The following is a 23,428-nucleotide window of genomic DNA, read 5'->3' on the forward strand; positions in this document are numbered from 1 at the left end:
GCCTACTTGAGAATCATGACTCTTCTCTGTGCTTGCCTTTCTGATTCTGCCTAGTTTAAGTGCCCTTGTCCTTTTACTCTAGCTGCTCCTAGTATGCTACCTTTTAAAAGTCATTTATTCCACATTCTGTCATCAGATCAATCCTACCAAAGCACAGCTGTGGTGTGTGAGCCAGTGTGCAGTGTACTTCTTGGCAAAATTAGGTGTTTAATAAATGTATGGAAGAGTGATGTCAATAACTCCTACAAAACTCCATTTTTACAGTACTCTATATTCTGACCTCCAAATTTCTTACTTTATTTTCAGTTACTCCCTTTTGGCTAGTTTTGGTCCTTTTAAACTAGCAACTCTGTGTGTTCTGAACATGACCCATGCTGAGATGCTTTATCTTCTTCCATCTTCTGGATTCTTTCTAATAATTTCTCTGCCCTGAATACCTCCATAAGTGTCAAGGGACAATTTTAACCCTCTCCTGTACTATCCTCTTCTCCCTCTGAAACCCAGTGGCACATTTTCTGTTGCTTTCTTACATATGTGTGGTAGATAGCTTTGTCTTGGTGTGGTTATTTGTATACCTGTCACACCTTTGGAACCAGGCTGGTTGGTGCTGTTAAGAGTCCTTCTTTCTCCTTATGCCTATCCACAAGGAGGTATTTAATAAATATTCATTGAATGGACAAACAAGTGATTTGTTATCATGTAAGAGCCAGATTGTAGACAAAACTACATAACCTGAAATGCATGCTCTACTCAGTCCACTTAAATATATAATTGTGTCTTATGTGCTCTTTTTTAACTTTTTAAGGCCACTTGCATTGAAATGTGAGCTGCATTCAATTTATGTAGAACACATGGTGTTTGTATAGCATTAGCAAATAGTACCACTCCAGTGAACCTTGAACAGTGGTCCTAAGCATCAGCCCAGAACATCAGCATTACTATAAACAGCTGAAATATATTGCACAAAATTTATTTTCTTGTAAAATGTTCCATGGCCAGGTTTGGGTAGCCAGAATACAATCATTATCATCCATATTATTACTAAAAGGTGCTGATACGACTGTCTATTAAGCCAATAACTTAAAAATATCTTTAATATTAGCATAACATTTAAATACTGGGCCTCCAAGCCAAATATTCTAGAGGATGCCCATTTCATGTACTTAAGTTTCAAAATAAACATGGTTCAATCATTTTGCAAAGCCTGTGTTGCTTGAGTTCATGCTGCCTTGCAGCGTGAACATCAGCCTCTGTGTGCCAGGTCCCTGATCTCAATATGAATAAATAGTTGAAATTGGGCTGGTAGGAAAAGGGGGAGTTCTTAATCTCTCCTCTCCTCTTCTCCTTGCCCCTCCTTTCTCTCTTTCTCCTCCTCTTTCTTAAAGTATCTGCCATTGTTTTGGGTTATACAAAAGGTTATGATCCAGAAGAGAGTGATTTCTTTTCAGTTAAATCTCACATGTTTGCAATCATTCTTCATATGCTCAATGGTCTATGTTAGAAACGAGGTCTTAAGGGACTTGTTCACCTTTCTGTCAAGAACTTTCCATTTTAGATATTTATCCCTTGCTGGGAGGATTTTCTAAAAGCATAAAACTGGACAAGTAGAATATTACAACAATGTTTTGAGTTTTTGGTGTTTTCAAAGAGGAGACTTCATCTTTTTCATCTTTTCTCATATCTGTTGCAGGATAGGTCCCCATTATTTTCAACAGTTGAAATGCTTGAACTCTCTTTATATGGTATTCTTTTTTGGGCTCTTCTATTTGTGACTTTTAGGTTGTGGAAATGACTGAGAAGCTTGTACTAGAGGAAATGGTTTAGCTAGTAGTGGTTGGTAATCACTTCAGATTTCTCAGGCATGGCAAATCATTACCTCATCTGAATAGGCACTTTAAGTTAGGAAACAATGAAAAACAGATGGTAAAATGGTGATGGTATATGCAAGGCCTCCCAAGAGTTTGCTTCTCAAAATAATGATGATAAGATTACTTAACATACAGATAAGAACTTCCTAACATTCTATGTAGGTATAAAATTTTGTATTTGCAAATATAAAATTTGCAAGTTTTACAGTTCAAAATATGAACTACGTGTATGCTTCATTTAGTGAAAATGAAAAGCCAAATGTCTGGTATTCTTTGTATTGTAATAATATACTAATTTCACCCTAATGGTCTGTAAGAGTTAATTTTATAAATCGGAATGATCTTACTAGTAGAGGTACTTGAGAATAATTGGTTCAATGTTTTTCTTAACTGATTGCGCTTTCAGAATGAAAACCAACAGACTTTGAATCAAGAGTTGCCAAAAGATCACTATGTTCCACTTGTACCCATAAGGTTGCTTGCTTAGGTATTTCCCTCAGAACTTGTTTCTACTTTGGCAAACTGAAACATAGTTTCTGAAAAAAATGTAGGTAGCAGAAGTTGCAGCCTCTGGTTCCTACTTGGGCCGTAATGTTTGCCTGATTTCTACATCCAAGATGCATATTCTTTTCTTATTACATATTGAATGAAAGGTGAATGATAAGTGTAAACAGTTCAAATACATTTCTTTCTGCACTGATACATTATTTCAAGTTTTCCAGTGTTGGAAAATGTGCTGTGGCCTTTTCAATATTTCAAAACTGATTTTCTGTACTGGGTAACTATGTATGACACTTCATGACATCACTCTAATAACTTAGATGATCATAGGCTTGGAGAATACCAATAGGTTTTCTAACATTACAAAGATAGGATGTGATGGAGTGAGAATAAGAACTGAGGCTTCCAGATTCAGCTCAAGGAACTCCTCTTTAAAAGACATAGAAAACATTGATATTAACCAACTATATATTGCAATACAATTACAATATAGAAATGATGTATTTTGCAACTTGTTTTCTATTGGTATCAGATAGCATTTTATAATTCTCATTTCCCTCACTGAAGCCTCTTGATAGAAAGAAATGTCATTGGTGTTCTTCCCTCTGATTTCTTTAACAGCTAATTTCATTTTCCAGCAAGAATTATTTTTAATACCTGACCTAAGTATTATAAAATTAACACATGACATTTGTTTCCCTTTTCTACTATGGATACTCACCAATGTCATTTCATGTTATTTTCACAACAGTAATTTTTACTTTTGCCAGTTTCTGTGACTGAATTTACACAGGTGTAAGGCAACAGCTTCTTTTGAAACTCACTCTCTGGCAAAGGAAGAACACCAATGACTGAAGTAGTAAGTGTTAAGTGTTGATTCTCCCTGTCTCATTTTGCTAAGCAGAGCTCAAGGCAGAGTTTCTACTCAGAGTTGATGGTTTTGTCTGGTCATCCCAAATCATTTTTGAATGGAGTGTGATGCTGGGAATAGTAAGAAAATACATTTATACTAATGTCTAGGCTTCCAAAGATATTCCTCTTTCCCTGATCTCTGTTTTCCACTCTTCCCATTTATAAATAAACCCTGATGTCTTACTAAATCTTAGTCCTTGATAAGAGTAGCTGCTTGGTAGAGTATCTGGTCAAACAGTATGTTCTCATTTTTCAGAAACAGGAAATCTCAAAAATCACTTTCTCTTCTCAGATCTTTTGAGATTTTAAGTCTATTGGGTATCAAATAGTGAATCATATTCTTTTGATTTTTTAAAATTACAAATATGGTAATACAAATTTGATTTTTTCACAGAGATCTACATAACTGATTTGAATATATGTCTATCCTTTTTCTTAAACATGCTGTGCTAATTTTAAATGATTCAGTAGTGTTCTCAAGTAAACTCCAAATATTGAGTATATAAAATTTAGGAAACCCACTATCATCAGTTCCCATATCTCTGTAAAATGAAAATGTGCCAGACATTGACCCTCTAAGAACCTTGAGAACTTGTATCTGAATGTGTCATCGCCTCTTCTTTTGTCCTCTTAGGTGGCCATGTTTGTCCTACAACTGGGTAGCGCCACATTCCTGCTTACAGAGCCTGTGATCAGTGCAATGACAACTGGAGCTGCCACCCATGTTGTGACTTCCCAAGTCAAATATCTCTTGGGAATAAAAATGCCATATATATCTGGACCACTTGGATTCTTTTATGTGAGTTTTACAAATATCTTTGTTTATGTATTTTGAGTGTGTATGTTTCATAAAGTAGAATTTAGTAAGTTATAATACTGACAATTTTTTTCTATCATAGCAACTTGGGTTTAAATAAAATCTAGGATATTTAAAATATAAATTAGGTATAAAACTAGTTGAATGAATGCTATCTACTAATTTTGAAAACAATTCCTTATAATGAGCATTGGATATGGTGTAATTTGGGGACTTGATGAGAATAAAATAGGTCAATTTTATTGTGACCCAGATATGTCACCAACTTCTAATGGAAGCCATCCACTGGGATTATGACCCATTTTAATGACAGTATACTCTATTGCACTCTTTCAGTATTGTGAACTTCAGTAGGGATCAAGAAAGAGGCCAGGTTAAATTTGGTGGCTGGAGCTCCATAGCAGAAAACCTACTACTACTATTCACCCACACCTGAGAGAGGAACAACTAACTATTTTCAACATATTTCCATAACAGTATGCCTTTACTCCTGGTTTCTTTTTGAAGTTGACCTGTAATGTATGATTACTCAGTACCTTGCATACAAATTGAGCATTTTTAAAAAAACAATGCCCTGTTAATGAACTTGATTTCAAGCAAACTTCATTTTACTTAACTTTGTACAATGCAGTACACTTAATCAGATTAGTGTTTTCAAACACAAATATCACCACCCCAATCTTCTTCAGGTTTAATGACTGAATTGTAACCTGAATCCATGGCAGTACAATAATTTGTTGTTGAGGTGGTTTCTGGCACTTCTCTGTTATATTTGATATTGCAAGGATTCTCTTCATCTTTATTTATGTCTGCCTCAGTGATTATTTCATTAGGATAGATTCCTAGTCATGGAATTACCAGATGAGAATTACATAATACTGTTGCCAGTATTTCAATCTGAATAATTGTACACATTAATATTTCATTCTAGCCTTATCAGTGTTCACTTATTTTTAAAAATTTCCAGTTCAATATGTGAAAAATGGCATCAAGTGCACAAATGTGTTTTTCTCTGATTAGAGGGTAAAATAGTTAATAAAGAGTAATTGGTGACATGGTGTTAGAAGCTGGTTCCAAATTTTTTTTGCTTAGGTAATATCCAGCTTAATGATTCATTCATTGTAAAAAAGCTTAAAAACCAAAACAAGAAAACTGGAACTGAGCCTGGAAGTGACATAATTCCAAACTCCAGCTTGAATGAAAGCAGACCAAAGTAGCTGTGGGCTGTCAGATGACTGACTGAGAGTAAGACTCTAGGTGATGCCCGGTCTCCAGAACTGAGCAGTATCAGTGAAGATTCTATCTTGACCTGGTGCCTGGGAACCCTGTGTTCATCTGTGCATACGTGAGATAGAAAATGCCTGTGAATTACAACTTGGCCTTCTTTAGTCATATCTGCATACACAAATAATCATCTTTCTTTCCAAAAGTTGTGTTAAAGCAAGATAACCTGGTGTGGGAATGGCAATGGTCTTTCAAATTATTTATCTAGTTGCATTGTGCATAACTGCTACATTAAAGTATTTTGTGTGTGATTATTTTCCCCCTCCCCCCTTTTTTCTTGTTGTTTTATCTTGGTCTGCCAGGTCAAACACTATAGGACTTTTGGAGTCCTTTATAAGATCTCACACTGAAACAAAATCATATTTAGGAATATGTTTAGACCACTGACTTTAAAGTCCCATTTTTTAGCGGAATTTACTATGCTTTGTGCTGATGGAAAATAAAAACAATGTTGCTTTTTCTTTTCAATGCCATAGAGTCTTGCATTGTTAGGCTGTTAGGTAGGGATGGTGCTTCTTTCTTTGCCAAGGTGTTGACTAATGCTGATACCATGATGTCAAAAATTGTGGTGACCTGAGGGTTAGAATAAGAAATAAATTTTATATCATGCACAGGTTACACTGGGATATTTGATAAGCGAGCTTTGGTATAGTTCAGCTGAAAGAATCTGGTGATGATAATGGAAATCTAAACCTACCCCTGGATCACTTAGGTAAAGGAGCAGAGCTTAAGTCAGTGTGGAGGTATGGGGCAGAGGACATCACAGAGGCCTTGCTGTCAGGTCAAAGACCTGCAGGAAAATGAATTAAAATATTTTTGAGAACTTTCACTGTTTGTACTTTCTGTGTCTGAAAGAAATATATATATTTTTTGAAAGTTACTCCGGCTAATGAGAGATAAAGAATGTATTACTTATATTCTTTGGGACATAGATTAGAATATTTAAGACTCACATATTGAGCCAGTCACAAATCTTAATAGTCTCAGGTGGAACACTTTTTTCTAATCAAAAAGATTTTGGAATTGGGCACCACTGACTCACACTTACAATCCTAGCTACTTGGAAGCTGAGACCAGGAGAATCATGGTGGTTTGAGGCCAGCTCACACAAAAAGTTCCTGAGACTCTATTCCAATCTGTCATCTCAGCTACAGTGAGAAGCATAAAATAGAAGGATTGCACCCAAGGCTGGCCAGGGCAAAAAAGTGAGACCATATCTCTAAAATAACCAGAGCAAAAAAGGGCTGGAGACATGGCATAAGCAGCAGAGCACATGCCAACCAGCATGAAGCCCTGAGTTCAAATCACAGTAACACCTTCCATCTGCTAAAAAGAATTCAGGTTTAGTCAACTGAAATATCCATCAATTAATTCTGGAGTAGCAATCCTTACTATAAATTATGGAAAGAAAACACAGACTCACCTTTATTCTGTTCCTAGCTGGGGGCCTGTGGATGGGATTTCTTCCTTGTGCTATTATGTTTTCTACAGTGTCTTCTTCCTTGGGGTGCCCGATTCTGTGTTGTAAAGGGAATTCAGATTTCTAGTTTGAATAGACAAAATCTCCATCCATTTGGTTGCTAAGAGATGGCAGGTGTATTGCCTTAGTGGCACATGTTTAGGGAGCAATTTAAATCACATACAGGAAGTGGTACAGTTTTAGTTATGACTTCTTAGATTGCAGAACAGACCACCAATAGGCATGAGGGACAGATATGTCATAATATCTTCCCCTTTTATGTATGCTGCAGTTTGGATCTGGAATGTTCTCTAAAGGACCATGTGTTAAAGGCTTGGTCTCCAGTTCATGGTGCTATTAAGAGGTGATGGGACCTTTAACAGGTGAGACCTAGCAGGAGATCTTCTGGTCATTGGGAGGGTACCCTCAAAGGAGATTGTGGGGCCCCAGTCTTTTCCTTGCTTCCTGGCTATGTGGTTTGTGGAAGTACTGGAAAGCTGACTAACATAAGCACACACCACAAACTCCAGCTGAGCTCCTCTAGTTAGGCCACTCTTTCTCTTGTAGATGAAAGTTGTTAACAAGTTTCCTCAGATAAGTGGTTCTTCCAGGAGTGTTAAACCTTACTATGGCTTTCCCCTGATACTCTGAGTGTCCACCCTGAATTTTAAGAGTCCACATATTTAAAACAGTCCTCATTTCATTGTGATGCTGGAGATTGAACCCAGGCAAGGACTTGTATATACTAGGCAAGCATGCTATTGTTGAGCTACAGCCCAGCTCTAAAGGAAGCATCTGAAATAATGGTCATGATTCTTCTATATCTTTAAAAAAGAATGGATGCAATTAGGGCTAATTTATCCACTTAGATAGCCTTCCTCACTTCCTTTATGCATAACTCTACTTTCCTCTTTGTTCTTCAAGATTTTCTCTAAGTCCATACACTTTTTTTTTCTTCAATTCTAGGGTTTTAACTCAGGTCCTTCACCTTGAGCCACTCCGCTAGACTTATTTTTGTGAAGGGGTTTTCAAGACAGGGTCCTGCAAACTTTTTGCCTGGACTAGCTTTGAACTGTGATCCTCCTGGTCTCTGCTTCTGAGTAGCTAGGATTATAGGCATGAGTCACTGGTGCCTGGCAGTATAAATCCATATACTTCCAATGCAGTTAGCTCTTTTTGGAAATTATGATTATTTCCTAATGACTTTGAATAATATTTCAGTATATTATTATTCAGTTATATTTTAGGAAAAAAACTAACTTTCTCTCTGAATTAAATTTTAGCTTTGGTGACTTGATTAGGGTGCATGGAATTAGTAATTAATCAGTAAATTTTTTTTTCTTAGAAAGTGGTAACGGGAAAGAATCAGAGAAGCCCCAGTTCAGATCATAGCTCATAACTATGACCTGAGCAAGTGACCTGGTGTGTTTAACTTCCAGTTGCCTGCTTTGTAAATTGATGATAATTACACAGGATGGAGTTGATTCTGAAAATAAAGCGACTAGAACATGGGTTTTCATTAAATGGAAGTTATTATCTTTCTTACTAGTAATGAATAGTTCGATATCACAAATTGTAGATTTGTTGCTTTTGCTTAAGTAATAAGTACTAATACTTTTCCCCTACAGAGGACTCTTAAACAGATAAAGTGTAACAACTAAATAAATTTATATGTCTCTTTTTCACTTAAAAATCAAAGTGATCTGAAAATCTATGAATCTTAAATATTTATCCTCTTAATGAGGGGTGCTCATTAGACTTAAAGGAATGCTATGCTCTGTAGTAAATTTATAAATATTTCTATTGATTCATTTCAGTGAGCAGTTGGAATCCCATATAATATATTATAAGTAAGCTGTAATACATTTAAAATAAGCAGAATAATTATGTAACTAGAGTCACTCTGTCCTGGAATCCTGGCTCAACAGTTAAATCATTCTGTTCTTATCCATGAGATTCCAAATATTTGACTGATACATTGGTTCCCTATGCAGATGCGACAGAAAATTTTAATTCTTTAGAATGAAAAATATTTTAAAATTGAGAGATGATGAAGCATTTTTTCATTAGAAAGGATGCTTTACCCAAAAGGCACAACAGAAATTCCTAGTTCATAATGGCACATGTGAACTTCTTGTCTCAGCCTGTTGCAGCTTATGATAAACTTGGCCACACTCATTTCCCTGGCAAGGCTTTATATGAGTACTGTTCTAAATAATTATGCACAGCTCTGTGCATTAAACCCAAGAGCAAAAGGCAAACTTGGAAGTATATTCTTGGAAGTTTTTATTTCCTTCCTTAAAAATGGGGAGTTTCAGAACCTGGAAAACAGTTACATTTCTACCAACACCCCAAAAGTACAAGCAAGGCACTTTTCTAGTTTGCTGTGCACAGACTGCAAAGCAGGAACCAGGATGTCAATAAAGTGGAATCAAAACATCAAAAGGAAATCAGAGCCTGTGAAACGTTTGCTTTTATAGAGAATCAGATCACAATTAAATATGTACAAATGAAGTTTATATGTGGAGAACAAATCTACTTTAAAGTCATAGACCCTCTGGGATTCTGAATCAAGAATATGCTTTGGTGGTTTATGAAAGCCCATATTTTTCTCTGCAGATACTGTGGCATTTCTGTTGTGATTTGCAGGGATGTTTGATATACCCTGAAAAATGACAGAATACATTAAAAGAATGTTCATCTGAAGCCTGGTTCAGTCATTGATACAGGAGATAGAAATCGTGACAAGTCAATCTGGGTATGGAATGATAATATGGAAATCTGTAACAAAGGTTACTTTCATCTAAAATCAGAGAGCAAATATTTTTGCAACTCAACCATCTTGGACTGAGCTCTTTCCATCCCCCCAATTTGCTGAAAAATGCATCACCGCAAAACCCAGTGCACAAGTAATTCAAATTAAACTTATTTTTCTAAACAAGGGATGGCTGGATGCCACCCAGGCCTTGGCATGCCTGTCTGTATGTTTGGTCCAAGTGAGTTTTGTGTACCCATGTTGTCTTTAGCTGCTTGACATACCATACTTCCCCTTGACTCCATTATGGTCTGAAACTTAATTTATCCCTTGAAGCAATAGCAAATGGATTTATTCCCAGTGTGAGATGTCTGTATTGATCAGAAATTTGGATATAATGATATAAAAGCATAGAATTTTTTTCTCCCCCTTTTGGGGGATTTGTTTATACTAATGAAAACCCCACACAGTGTGGGGTTGATATTCAGCTTAATATTTTTCTTTTCTATTTGTGCTCACTATTTTATCAGGAGGCAGGGTTTAAGAAGTTTGATCTTATCAGTGCCTGTTCTAAAATATTTAATGATGTCATAATATGTAGATGGAATTGAAAGGAGACATTAAAATCTTATGACTGGAGGAACTTGTGCTGACATCAGTTATGGAATGATTGGAGATGGGTTTAGGGGTTTGTGTGTAGGAATCTAGATCTGTAGGAGTTTGGATTCAGATATAATAATTTGAAAGTAAGTTGGGGTGAGACAGGACATACCTGGGCAGTTGAGGCTCATGATTAAAGGATCTGAGTTGTTGAAAAATTTTTTAACTGTTCAACACAATAATCTGGAGAGATTTTACGTAATACATATAAATAGAAAAAGAGAGCATGCATCTTTAATTAAAGAACCACTAAACAAATTTATTCAGCAAATATTTATGAACCTACTCATAAGCATTGAAGATGTAGATGAAAAGTAATCCTTGTTTCCATGGAATTTCTAAAAAAATATTGAGGAGAGATGCAACGTTGTGTGGGAGGAGACAAACACAGATTGGTGAACATGCCTCCTTGATGATACAGTGTTAATGAATAAAACTGCAGTGTGATTGAAGGGGGTTGGACTGGTTATGTAAGGTGGTCAGAGATGTGTGTTCTGAGGACATGATTTCGGAGTGGGAGGCCAGAAAGGCTAGAGAGACCCAACTGTGGAATGATTTGGGTTAAGAGTGCTCTAGGCAGAGGGAACAGCAAATGCAAAGTCTCTAAGTTAGATACAAGCTTGACATAAATCTGTCCCATAAACCCATAAATTTCAGGAATCTTGTGTTTCTTTTCTTTCTTTTTTTTTCACTTTTACAAAGCAGAGATTTATTAACACATTAAACAATTTCATGTGCAACTTCTAAAAGAACCAAATTTTAAGATAAAACCTCTTGAAAATAACAAAATAATCTATTATTTAAATTCCTTCTCATTAAGATGACATTATTCCATAAAACAGGAGATCATTTGGACAGGTTCTGTGATTCTATTCCATCAACTCCAGCACTTTGACTTTGAGGTCAGACCTTACTGTTGCTGTTTCTTTTTTGGTACTGGAGTTTGAACTCAGGACCTCATGCTTGCTAGGCAAGCACTTTATCTTGAGCCTCACCCTGGGCCTAGACCTTACTCCTGTTTTGTATATGTAGTCTGCAGAGCGAAGGGTGGATAGGGAAGCAGACCAAATGCTACATCCCAGGTCCACTGTTTATTTTGGTGAATCCTTAAGCAATTTACCTAACCTCTCTGAATCTTATTTTCCTCATCTATTAAATAGAAAAAACAATACTCACCTTCTATTGAATAAGAAATAAAATGAGTCACTGCATATAGCATGACCAATGTATTACTGAGAAATGTTAAGTCCCCCCACTCTTCAAAATGATGAAGTTTAAAGTTTCCCCATTCTTTCCTCCTGAATCTGCCTCCTCCATCTTCCTGTCATAGAGAAAAAATTTTCTCTATTTCAGAGTAAAGGAAAGAAATTAGGTTGAAGACATTGATTAGATGTAAGTAAATTTTTGCCAACTATGGTAGCATATGCAACTAGATGGGATATACAATAAATCACAATGAGTAAAAGACTTCTTCAGTGCTGCTAGTTCTTATTTTAGAAGATACTCTTCCAGAGACACAGAAAAATGTTTATATTTTGGGGCATGTATTTATACACCAATTATGCTAAATAAAACCAAAGTTTGCATGTGTGGTAGTAAGCAAATGTGGATGTGACCACTTTTTTCTGGAAATAGCCCTGGCTTTGTGGTTTATGAGTAACTCAAAGTTGTACACTTAAGTAGTACAGTTAAGACTCAGAGGGTACAGATTAGAAGTTTGTATGTCAGCAGTGTGCTGACATTTATTAAAACTCTGATTTTCATACCACTCTGTTGTTTCTCTCATGATCACAAACTTATCAGTGACACATCCTTAGTACCAAGGTAGTACTGCAATGATTCAGCATAGAATACATACTCCAACATTCACTTGATCCCTTTAAAGGTAGTTTGTCATTACTGTTGAAGAATTGTATCATTATACTTTTAAAGTTTTAAAGTCATTTTCCATATATATGTGTGGAAAGTGATTCTAAAAATGTAAAATATATATTGCTGCAGCAACCAGAACATTGGGTAAAGAGATAATTTGTGTGAAGAGATTTTCTAGCTAATTGAATATTGAGCATAATGTCCATTCAATTTCCTACACTTGTTAATATTTTCTAAGCATGTAAGATCTCTCTCAGAATTTTATCAGAGTGAAGTGTATCAGAGCCGATACACTTTAGATTTTTATTTCTGAACAGGTATTTCTATATGCCAGGTCTTCCTTAGAACTTCAATAATAGTTATGCAATGAAAAAAAAAATGATTGTATGAGTGTGATCCCAGGGAAGCCTTTGTTTACTTTTTTGCTTAACTAAATACTCTGAGCCTTCTCAGCCTGTGATTTTGCTTCATTCTTAACAAAATTAAAGTTATTAAACATACAAGTATTTGGATCAGCTTGGCTATACTAATAATGGATTACTTGAAATTTACTCTAATACTAGCTTTAATATTTTGCTCAATGCCTTACACAAAATCAAACATCAATAAACATATTGAATAAGTAAGCACATGCTAACTACAAATTCATGGTATACCACAAAGTATTGGCAGTGAGAAAAGAAGTCTTAGTCCTTCCTTCTCTCGTCATTCTTAGGGTACAATCTACCCTATTTAATGATTTTATTGTTACTATTAGCATGTTTGATCAGTGTGTACATTCATTCAACAGTACTGATTGAATATTTTCTTTCAGATATGATTCTAGGAGTTCAGAATTCATCATTAAAAAATAAACTTATAAAGAATGACCAAATCATTGTATAAATATATTGCATGTAAATATGTGTGTTTGTATGTGTATAAATGCCCTTTAAATGCTTCAAATAAACCTCACCTGTAAAGAAAATAATAACAAACAATACATGTGCTATGGGTAGGTGATTTTTATCTTTTGAAAAGTCTCAGAATGGATTTGTTTATGCATATCAATACTTTCCATTTTATGTCATTATGGTATACACCAATTTAAAGAACTAGTGTCACAGTCTACAATGAAATGAACTCTTATTTTCATAAATGCATCAGTCAGTTATGAAATGGCTCACCATGTGCCACCCATGTCCCTTAAGCCTGTTCAGCTTGTGACTTCTCTCTGTGGTTCCACATGACAGTCATTAGAGTGACAGTCCTCACCAGACTGCTTTTCCATTGTGTTCTTCATGCTGGTTGTAATAAGCCTCTGCTCACCCGCCATGTTCTTCTGGAGCATCTTGTGATTTGCTTGATGAGCTATAGCTTAATCCAGACAGACAATAAAGACCCTTGGGAGTTGTTTTCTCATCCCTTTCATTTTTATTACTTCAACCACATGTTCTCAAAATGCACATTACAGCAAATCTGGGTATGTCTTGGGTGTTTTGTATATTTCTCCTATTTCTTAGGCAGGGACTGTTATAGCATATTTTTAACACCATGGAAAAAAGTATAAAGAATAATCTTCTAAATGTTTTAAAACATTTGGATGTTTTACTTTTCTTGACAAATCATCTCAATAATATTCTCAGATATCCTCAGATCATGATACATCATCAGAAAGCTAGGCATTTTGACAAAACTATCTTGACATCACCCTTATGTTCATCCCCAGTGGAACATACTTCACTGAGAAGAACTTTGGATTTTTATCCTGGGCTCTGAGTCATGGGTAAATGTGAATGGATCCTGTTCCTTCACTTGTAGGAATGCTATGAACAATTATCCACAATAGAAAGTAGCAAGGAAGAAAAAATATTACTTGCATCTTATAAAACTATGATATTATATTACCTACTTTTCTTTCTAGATAGTGTGGAATGAAATAGAATGTTGCCTAAAAAAGGCCAACTAAAACTACTTGATCTGTAACTTATTTCTCAGTGTATCTGATTATACAACTGATGATTTGTTATTGGTGCTATTTGGTCTGTATGTCAAGTGGCATTTGGACAACCTGCCATTACCCTAGCTCATTTCACCCAGTGAGATTCCCCTTTTCACACAGTATAGTTTATTTGTTTGAAATTGTTAGAAAGTTGATGAAATATGGGATTCAAACTTGGATAGCCTGATGTAGCCCCTTTATACAAGTGCACTGATCTCTGGACTAGATGGCCTGAGTCCTTTGATTAGAAAACCCTGTAAATAGAATTTTAAGAGATGCTACTAAGTAAGGTACATATAAATTCTTTTGACCCATAATCTATGTAATATTTTGACCCAATATTGTTGGTTGTGATTAAGTTATATTTGAGATACTAAACAGAAAGGGCAAAGAACACCAAGTTGAGCTACTGTAATAATGAATTGTATACTAAAATGAAAATAGTTTTAATCATCTGAAAGAAGACTTGAGAAATCTGTGGACAAATAGAAATGAGATTATAAAAACCATATTTATTATGTACAAGAGAAGAAAGAGGTAAAAACATGATAAGATGGGCATTTAAGGCTTATTTAAAACACTGAAAATTACACAAGTGGTATATCTTCTTAGGAGAGAAGATGGAATATACAGAGAAGCACAAATATTTCATGCAGGGCGATTAGTATTCCAGATATACTAGATACATCCATGGATATTTAAAGCTTAAATTATACTTCATAAAATATATTCTTATTTTTCTAGGGTTAACAAATACCACAGGTTGGATAGCATAAACAACAATAATAATAATAATAAAGCTTTTCTTATAGTACTATAGGACAGAAGTCCAAAATCAAGGTGTTGGGAAGTTTGTGGTCTTCTGTGACTTCTTATCAGCTTGAAAATTGCTACCTTTTTGTTGTGTTCTCATGTTTGCTTTTTCGAGGTTTGTACATATCTGTATCCTAACCTCTTCTTACAATGATACTAGTAATATTGGATTCAAAACCACCTATATGACTTCGTTTTGGCTTAATTACATCTTTAAAAGTTCTATATCCAAACTGGGTTACATTCTGAGATAGTAGGAGACCTCAGCTTAGGAATTTAACATGTAAATTTGGGGAGGAACACAAATCAACCCATAACAGTATTAACTCATGCATATTCATTTGCAAGCTGATTTTTTCACCTTTCAGCATGACTGGAAGGTCTTTTCATGACAATAAAAGTGAGTTTTACCCAAAACAGTGTGTTCATTGGATGTAGACAAACATATTTATATAAATGAATGAGCCAGTTCCATTGGCTCTCCTCTTTAAGTGGTCTTAATTTCTTTTTATAATAACTAATGCTTCAGTGAATATTATTGTAATGCCTATTCACATGAGCCTAATTATGTTCACAGCTTAATCTTCTTGAAGTAGAGCTGCTGAAGCAAAGAATAGAATATATAACAGCTTTTGATATATTTTATCAGATTAGCCAAAGATTGTACCAATTTACATTCATACGAGTAGTATAGAAGAATTGTTGTTTCTTCTCTTCCCTCAAATTTCACTAACGTTGAATATTATCATTTAACAAGTATTAATAATTTGGTAAAAGATGAATATGATTTTATTGTTTGAATTTACATTTCTTTGATTACTAGTGCAGTTGAGTTCTTTGTTCATAGGTTCATTTAGTCCCTTCTGTTTCTTTTGTTAGTTGTCTATGTCTTTAGTCCATTCTAAACTAATATCTTCATTTATTTTCATTAATTTTGGTTCACCATGAAATATGGGATAGTCTTTTTTATAATGTAACTACTTCTTGGCTTTCATATGTTTCTACTTTTTCTTATACATTTTAATACTATTGTCATATTTTAACTTATATTTGTTTTTATGTTTGATAGTATAAGCCTATAAGAATTTTTCTCTTTCAAAATTTTCTTATTCTTGTACATTTAATATTCTTCATGAATTCGAGAAACATTATATTGATTTTTCTTACAACAAAATTAAAGTTGGTTTGTTTATAGCAAATGATTATGTAGAGGGAGGATTGGATTTGGGTTAGTTATTTTTATCACCTTGGCACTCAATTTAGAATTGCTTAATATATTCCTAGTAGGTCAGATGCTTAAGAATTATCTACAAGACCCTAAATTGTTGAGGAAAATGTTATTGGCACTTAGTTGGATAAATATAAGCTTTTGATTTTAGAATGGACTTTATTCCTATTATTTTCTTTGACACTACTCTTGAATTTATTCCATTTTTCTGCCAAGTGAGATTATCCCAAGTTACCAAGAGAAAGTTTATTATTAATATACTATACCTTCTTCCTAGTAGCAAGCACATTCTTTGATTTTAGCATAATTTAAAATAGCCTTCCTTGATTTGTAAGGAAATTATTACATTGATTTCTTAACCATTCTTTTTTTGGAAAGTCCTAGACTCCTTTCTTCATAGTCTATGTTCTAAGTTTTATAAATGTGACCTTTAGGAAAAACATTTTCCCCAGACTTTTTTTCTCCACCTCCTTTCCATACACAGTCTAGCCAAAGGGCTCCCCAAAGTATTCACACCTTCAGGTGCCCCTCTGTGATCATAGCATTGTGTTGCACTAATTTATTACTTTAATTAGCAATCCTTATGTTACATCACAACATCAGTGAATACTAAGGCTGTTTGTTCGTCATTGTAGACCTAGCACTTGGCATAAATATGTGCTGATAAACAAATAAATAAATGCTGAATGATTGAGAACATGGTAATATTTCACAGCAAGTCAAATATCTGATATCAATTAAATACTAGCTCTTGTGTGTGGCTTATATGTGTGTTTGGTTCTGATAGTTGAGGAGGAATGGTGGTATCCAAAGGTGGGGTGCCTATAAATACTTTGCTGCTCTTACTGATGAATCTGCATGTAACTAATGAGTTGCAGCATATCTGCTCCTTCAGTTGCCAGGGAAGGGACCAAAAGAATCATCTCTTCAGTAGTTCCTTATTCAGGAAGACACAAACCCTGAGTTCAATGGAGGAATCAAGGCCATAGCAATTTTGTATATGCAGGTGAAGTACAACTTTGCTCTTCTTCCTCACTGATCAGCCTTCTCCTTATATCCCCCTATCATTAAGACACTCAAAGAAATCACTGAGTTTACTTGGGGCCATATTTCCATGCTGTTGACCCTGAATTTTTTTCTCATTACTGTAGATTTATGCATATGTCTTTGAAAATATCAAGTCTGTCCGACTGGAAGCACTGCTCTTATCCTTACTAAGCATTGTGGTCCTTGTTCTTGTTAAAGAGCTGAATGAACAGTTTAAGAGGAAAATTAAAGTTGTTCTTCCTGTTGATTTAGTTTTGGTAAGTATGAAATCAACATTTAGCTTTTTGCTATACAGAGCTTGCCAGTTCTTGGAGTAATCTACAGATGCTTACTGTGTTGTCTACAGTAACCTACAGCAACTTCTGTGTCTCATTAAAGAGGGGCTAATTTGCGTGGGTATACATTTATGTAAGAACAGGAAACATTTTGAGTCAATAATTTATAAAGGAGGTGCACATGTTTTCAGTTGATACAGAGCTCCTCATATGCTTTTAATTTTTTTATATAAATAAGAGAACCTATAGCCTAAAATCTTATAAGGAGACATTTCTAAGGGTGAGACTCACAAGATGTCTGGCATGAGAGAACAATAAAATGTGATACAGCATTCCATTGATAGGACACCTTTGTGATATGCATAGAAATATTACCAATTGACAAATAGTCACTGATGATTGGCAGGCTTGTTGATACTTTTGTTACTGACCTAATTTTGCCTTGCTGAAAGGATGCTCATGATTTTCACTGGGTAAGGCCAGTTCTTTAAAATATTTTTTGTTGTGCCTACCTGGAAAAGCAATACATTATACCTTACAAGTAAGGCTTGTGGCATTAAAAACATATATTTTGAAATTTTATAGCCCTTAATGGAAACTCTTCACTAAGCAAAGCATTAAATGTTAACACAACCATGGTCTACTTACTTATCATTAGTTGTGTTCAGTTTTCATATCTTTGCATATCACAAATAATGTCTGAATAATCTCATCTGTGAAAATATCCCTTTATATTGTTGAAATACTAGGATTTTGTACATTTATTCAAGCACATTGGAATCTTCCTCTGAGGAATATGACTTATTTCTATAGAACTAAGATGGGAATTTTTTTCTCCATAGCTAGGTCATGTAGGACACTATACCCTTGACAATTTATTGCATGTAATGTAGGTCCTCTCTCTCTCTATATATATATATGTGTAATTAAAACAAGCCATAAAATTGTAGAGTACTACAATTATTAGTTTTCACAGCAACCACTGTGAAATGCACCATCTTATCTCAAAGTCCTGGAGACATTAAGAAATGCCTATTGTATCTTGGGAACCTATATAAGTTTCATAAAACCAGATTTTGAAAATAACCTTAGCAAGAAATGTCCTCCAGCTAGTAATAAAATGGTTACTATTCTCTGCAAAACTAGTAAGAATCATTCTTAAAATAATATGCAGTGTGAAATTTCCAAAACCCAAGGCAAGCCAAAATACTTAAAAATAATACATCAAAATGTTAAATAAAGCAGGATCTCTTTTCTTCACTTTGACTAATGTACCTACGTGATGACCTTGAAAGCCAAGTTGGATATTTTTGAGTTCTTCCAGAACAAGGCAGCATGAGGAGATCCAGCCTCTAGGCTTGCTCCTTCTCTCACTACTCCAGCTCCATTCTACTCACTAGAGGATTCATGTGTATACACATGGATACCCTTGCCCTAGTGTCCAGACTTCAAACTTCCCCCACTGTATCACCACAGTTGTCCTGTGCCTTTCCTTGGGCCACTCTGGTAGGATGGTCTTTAGGTAGTTGCCCTGAATGCTGGCTGGAGGCCACTTAGGGAGGAAATGATAGATTTCTTAGTATTCAGAGTATGGATCAGAACAAGGAGTACATGTACCCATTTTATGGGTAAGGCTACAGTGGAGGAAGACTGGATTGAAATCCACTATAGCCCTGAGCCTACCTGGGACAGGATCCTGTCTTTCCCAGGTCCAAGAACAGAGTGGACTTATAAACATAGATGATATTGACATAATACTGAAAAAGGACCAATGATTCAGTTGATAAAGGAAATTTAATTACATTAAAGAAATACAATGAGGAAGACTAATTCACTGACTTAAAAATGCAATTATATCACAATATTTGTACAGCTTAATAGTACAACCTGAACATTTTTGCTGCTTTTTCTCTTTTTTAAATTAAATCCTCAGGGAGCTTTAGCTTTTTAAGCTCATTTGGTATTTTAGAAACATCCACATGTTTAGTTAAATATCAATAGAAATTTACAGGAAAAAAGCTACAAAATGATATTATTGGGCATTAATTGTTAGATATGCCTCATTTTGCTAGTTTTTAGGGAATGTATATGGTAAATTTGTATGTTAGGTATATAGTTGGTGTATCTATTTTAACAAGATAAACCATTCCAAACTAATACCATAACCATGTGAAAATCAGAAGAGTGAAAAAAGAATATGAAAATTTTAGGGTGGTATGGGTGATAAAACAAAGACAAAACTGGCTCTGAAATGTGTTTTAAAGCTGATTATGGGCATATGTAGAGAACCCGTGACCTCGCTTACATATCTTAGTAGCAGTATGGTAGGCTATCTGAGACTTCATAAGAGTCATTAAGAAGCACTGTAAAATAAAGGAGAAGGATACAGTTGGGTACCAGCACAAAAACAGACATGTAGACCAAAGGAATAAAATAGAAGATCCAGAAATAAGCCTAGAGTTATAGCCATCTGATTTTTGACTAAAGTACAAAAAGCATCATTGGAGAAAAGGCAGCCTCTTCAATCAATGTGTTCAGAAAACTAGATACTCATATGCAGAAGATGAAACTAGATTTCTGTCTCTCTCCTTGTAATAAAATTAATTTAATACAGATTAAAGACTTTAAAGTAAGACTTGAAACTTTGGAACTACTACAGGAAAACATTTGAAGATAGAGGCATAGGCAACAACTTCCTGAGTAGGACATCAATAGCTCAGGAAATAAGAGCAAGAATTGACAAATGGGAATGCATGAAACTAGAACACTTCTGCACAGCAAAAAACAGGAATTAGCCTGAAGGGCCAGAATAGAGCATGGAAGAAAATCTTTGCTAGCTTTTCATCTGATGAGGGATTAATAACTAGAATACACAAAGAATATGAAAAAATAAACTCCAAAAGAATCCAGTTAATAAATGGGCCACTGAATTGAACAAGCAATTCTTTACAGAAGTACAAATGGCCAATTAATACATGAATAACTGTTCAATATCCATGGTCATAGAGGAAATGCAAATCAAAATAGCATTGGGATTTCATTTTGTCCCAGTCAGAATGTCAGAATGGCTATCATGAAGAGCACAAACAACAAAAAATGTTAAGAATTAAGGGCAAAATAGTTTCTGCTGGGTATTGAGGGGGGGAGCGGGAGGGGGTGGAGTGGGTGGTAAGGGAGGGGGTGGGGGCAGGGGGGAGAAATAAACCAAGCCTGTATGCACATATGAATAATAAAAGAAAAATGAAAAAAAAAAAAAAGAATTTGGAAAAAAAGGAGGCTTTTTGGTGGGAATGTAAATTAGTGCATCGACTATGGAAATCAGTATGAGATTTCCTCAAAAAAGGTAAAAATAGAATTACCATATGATCTGTCAATACTACTCTTGGATACACATATCTGAAGGAATGTATGTCAGGTATGTCAGGATACAACAGAGACACTTGCACGCCTATGTTTATTGTAGTACTATTCCCAATATCCAAGCTATGGAATCACTCTTGGTGCCCTTCAACTGATGAATGAATAAAGAAAACAGAAGAATGAATTTATATCATTTGCAAGAAAATGAATGGTACTGGAGATCATCATATTGAGTGTAATAAGCCAGGTTCAGAAAGACAAATAGCGTATGTTTTCTCTCATATGTGAAATCTATACCTAATGTGTGTTTATGTGTAAATACATAAACATGAATGCAAATATAGGACTGTTTTATTGGGGGGACAACCAGGAGGGGAAGAAGAAAAGATAACAATGGGGGGGGTGAATAATATTGAATTACATTGTGTCTATGTATAAAGATGGAATAATGAAACCCACTAAATATTGTTTAAAATAGTGGGGGAAGGGGAATAAGGAAAAGAGAGAGTTAATCTGATCAAAGGGCAATACGTTTATGTATGAAATACCATGGTGAAACCTTTTGTATAATTAATATGTAGTAATAAAACAGGAGTGGCTAGGGTGGTATAAGAAAGAATAATAGAGCTGTAAATATGATCAAAGTAAGTTATATGCATGTGTGGAAATATAGCAATGAAAACCCTTCGTACAATTAATATACACTAATAATAAAAGTGTCAAAAACAACAGGCTGTAAACTAACATATTTTACTCTAAGAAATCTCAAAAATATTCAAGAAGACTATAAATCATTATTGATTGCTAGTACAGATTTAGAATATTGATTCAATAGTTCAAACTCTTGATAGACTATTGGAGGGAAAACATGCTCCTTTACAAAGCATCCCTTCATATCATCAAAGACAAAGATTTAGGTTGGATTGTGTTCTCTGTACACACAAAGCACATGCACACATACACGGACATCCTCCTATATTTTTTATGTTTCTTCTCTTCAAAACTGGACATTACTGGTTGATTAAGATAGAATATTAGAAAAGTCATATTACATGCTTTCAAAATTCAGAGGGACTTTCTGATTTTTTAAAATATAAAATATAGTTTTTAATTGACACATAGTACCTGTACATGCTTATAAGGTAGAATATGACATTTTAATGCCATATACAATGATCATGATCAGATCAGGGTAGTTGGCACATATATCACCCCAAGCATTTATCATTTCTATGTATTGGGAACATTTCAAACTCTCTCTGCTAGCTATTTTGAAATGCACAATTGCTCCTTGTCAACCATAGTTATCCCACTGTGCTATGGAACATCAGAAGTTACACCTCTTATCCAACTGTATCCTTTTTTTGTTTTTTTTTTCATTTTTCTTTTATTATTCATATGTGCATACAAGGATTGGTTCATTTCTTCCCCCTGCCCCCACCCCCTCCCTTACCACTCACTCCACCCCCTCCCGCTCCCCCCACTCAATACCCAGCAGAAACTATTTTGCCCTTATCTCTAATTTTGTTGTAGAGAGAGTATAAGCAGTAATAGGAAGGAACAAGGGGTTTTACTGGTTGAGATAAGGATAGCTATACAGGGCGTTGACTCACATTGATTTCCTGTGCGTGGGTGTTACCTTCTAGGTTAATTCTTCTTGAACTAACCTTTTCTCTAGTACCTGTTCCCCTTTTCCTATTGGCCTCAGTTGCTTTAAGGTATCTGCTTTAGTTTCTCTGCATTAAGGGCAACAAATGCTAGCTAGTTTTTTAGGTGTCTTACCTATCCTCACCCCTCCCTTGCGTGCTCTCGCTTTTATCATGTGCTCATAGTCCAATCCCCTTGTTGTGTTTGCCCTTGATCTAATGTCCACATATGAGGGAGAACATATGATTTTTGGTCTTTTGGGCCAGGCTAACCTCACTCAGAATGATGTTCTCCAGTTCCATCCATTTACCAGCGAATGATAACATTTCGTTCTTCTTCATGGCTGCATAGAATTCCATTGTGTATAGATACCACATTTTCTTAATCCATCCATCTGTGCTGGGGCATCTTGGCTGTTTCCATAACTTGGCTATTGTGAATAATGCCGCAATAAACATGGATGTGCAGGTGCCTCTGGAGTAACAGTCTTTTGGGTATATCCCCAAGAGTGGTATTGCTGGATCAAATGGTAGATCAGACAAAGGACTGATAACCAGAATATACAGGGAACTTAAAAAACTAAATTCTCCCAAAACTAATGAACCAATAAAGAAATGGGCATGTGAACTAAACAGAACTTTCTCAAAAGAAGAAATTCAAATGGCCAGAAAACACATGAAAAAATGCTCACCATCTTTAGCAATAAAGGAAATGCAAATTAAAACCACACTAAGATTCCACCTCACCCCTGTTAGAATAGCCATCATCAGCAACACCACCAACAACAGGTGTTGGCGAGGATGCGGGGAAAAAGGAACCCTCTTACACTGTTGGTGGGAATGTAGACTGGTACAACCACTCTGGAAAAAAATTTGGAGGCTACCAACTGTATCCTTGTACCTGTCAACCATCCTCTCTCTATCCCTTCCCTGGACTGTTAAATTTTTTC

General features: G+C 35.2%; 1 protein-coding gene across 2 annotated transcripts in view; it reads left to right on the forward strand.

Annotated features, from left to right (window-relative positions):
* Positions 1-23,428, forward strand: part of Slc26a7 (solute carrier family 26 member 7) — a 112,496-nt gene that overhangs the window by 46,093 nt on the left and 42,975 nt on the right. For both annotated transcript variants that reach the window (XM_074068819.1, XM_074068820.1), the window contains 2 exons: positions 3,916-4,080; positions 17,302-17,454. In XM_074068819.1, the coding sequence (XP_073924920.1) occupies positions 3,916-4,080; positions 17,302-17,454 (318 nt within the window). The remainder of the gene's footprint in view (positions 1-3,915; positions 4,081-17,301; positions 17,455-23,428) is intronic.

The sequence above is a fragment of the Castor canadensis genome, chromosome 3 (assembly GCF_047511655.1).
Source record: "Castor canadensis chromosome 3, mCasCan1.hap1v2, whole genome shotgun sequence".
Classification (NCBI taxonomy): Eukaryota; Metazoa; Chordata; class Mammalia; order Rodentia; family Castoridae; genus Castor; species Castor canadensis.